At 62.6% G+C, this 1,392-nt stretch overlaps 1 protein-coding gene across 1 annotated transcript in view; it reads right to left on the bottom strand.

Moving 5' to 3' along the window:
* The window catches only part of CLSTN2 (calsyntenin 2), a 679,153-nt gene that overhangs the window by 660,342 nt on the left and 17,419 nt on the right, over positions 1–1,392 (bottom strand). The window contains exon 5 of the mRNA XM_011998542.1: positions 1,039–1,379. Coding sequence (XP_011853932.1) covers positions 1,039–1,379 — 341 coding nt within the window. The remainder of the gene's footprint in view (positions 1–1,038; positions 1,380–1,392) is intronic.

Raw genomic sequence — 1,392 nt, 5'->3', positions numbered from 1 at the left:
AAAATTACCGATAAACATAATCTCCCATGTTCTTCTCAAATGTATCACACCTAAGTTAATGGAGGGCCAGTTCCTAAGGCCAGACAAGGCGAACTGCCTGCCTCCAGCATTCCCCAACCTCCAAGAGTATTGCAGCCTGATAGGCATTCCCTCCCGTAAGCTGGTGGTCAACTGTAGTTCAAAGCCAGCGTCCGAATCAGGCTGTCTCTAACAGGGAATCTACTTTCTGACAGGCGCAAACCCCTCCGCCCTCTGATGATTGCCAGGCAGGATTTGGGGACGAAGTACCCCCTCATTGTCACCTGGCGGATTTGGCCACAGCCCACAAACCAAACGCACGCCCTACTTATGAACAGCGCAGAGAATCAACAAGTTATCACTAAGCTGCGAGCCCCAGCTAGGATCTGCCACAGCCTTTCCTGAGCCCACCACTGTTCCCCATCAGCTCTGCTCTTTCCTCCCCTCCCCACCCCCTGCAAGCACGTGACCTCCGGTTTCAGACACGGCCCCCACCCCAGGGCTCCCGGCGCTCCCAGGCAGCTGTCGAAGTCCGGGGTTCGCCGGCTTTCAGGCTCGCCTGACCGAGTCAGGCGTTCGCTTGGATCTAGCTTCCTTCCGGGCGGGAGGTCAAGCTCTTCAAAGGAACAGGGTGGGCAGGGGAGTGGTGCCAGGTTAGGCTCCTCGGTCCTCGGGAGCCAGAGCGAAGTAGGAGAGGTAGCGGGGAGCCTGACATCCCGCGCTTCTTCCAGACCCCGCCGCTGACCCGGAGGGCACGCGTTCCCCGGGGAGCCAGAACCGCCCTGGGGGAGCCTGAGGAGTGTCAGCGGGGCCTTCCTTGGAGCGTACAAGTTTCCACTCCATTCCCGAGCTGGGAGTTGGCAGACAAGTCACAGATCGGCTCCCTACTTGAAAGCACCGCCGCTGATCCTTCCCTCCCCCTCACCCCCCACCTCGCCAGGCAGGAGCAGACACCTGCTTGTCCCCGCGGCGCGCCAGCGCCCTGCTCGAGCCGTCCCTGGACCAGAGCTCGAAACTCACCCACTGCGCTCCCATCCCGGCACAGACAGCCCTCAAAGTTGTCCGTACTCCCCAGACCTCGCCTTCTGCTTGGCCCCCGGACCCCACCCAGGGGTTGGGCCGGCGTCCGCGGGTGGACCTCTCTGGTCCGCGGCGCATGGACCTGACTTCGGGGATCCAGGGCGCACAGAGGCCACAGAAGCTGCGGCAAGGGAGGGTGGGCAAATCCAGCGTGAGCCCGGGTCCTTGCCGCTTTCACCCTCAAGCCTGCCCTGCCTCCCTCCTGGGAGAAGAGCAAACTTCCCCAGCACCCACCTTTAGCCGCGAAGAGGCGGCGCTGCCGGCTGTCCCCGCCACCGCCGCTGCCGCTCCCCA

Source organism: Mandrillus leucophaeus, unplaced genomic scaffold (genome assembly GCF_000951045.1).
Source record: "Mandrillus leucophaeus isolate KB7577 unplaced genomic scaffold, Mleu.le_1.0 Scaffold573, whole genome shotgun sequence".
Classification (NCBI taxonomy): domain Eukaryota; kingdom Metazoa; phylum Chordata; class Mammalia; order Primates; family Cercopithecidae; genus Mandrillus; species Mandrillus leucophaeus.
The sequence above is the reverse complement of the archived record's forward strand: the minus strand, read 5'-3'. Positions and strand labels throughout refer to the sequence as shown.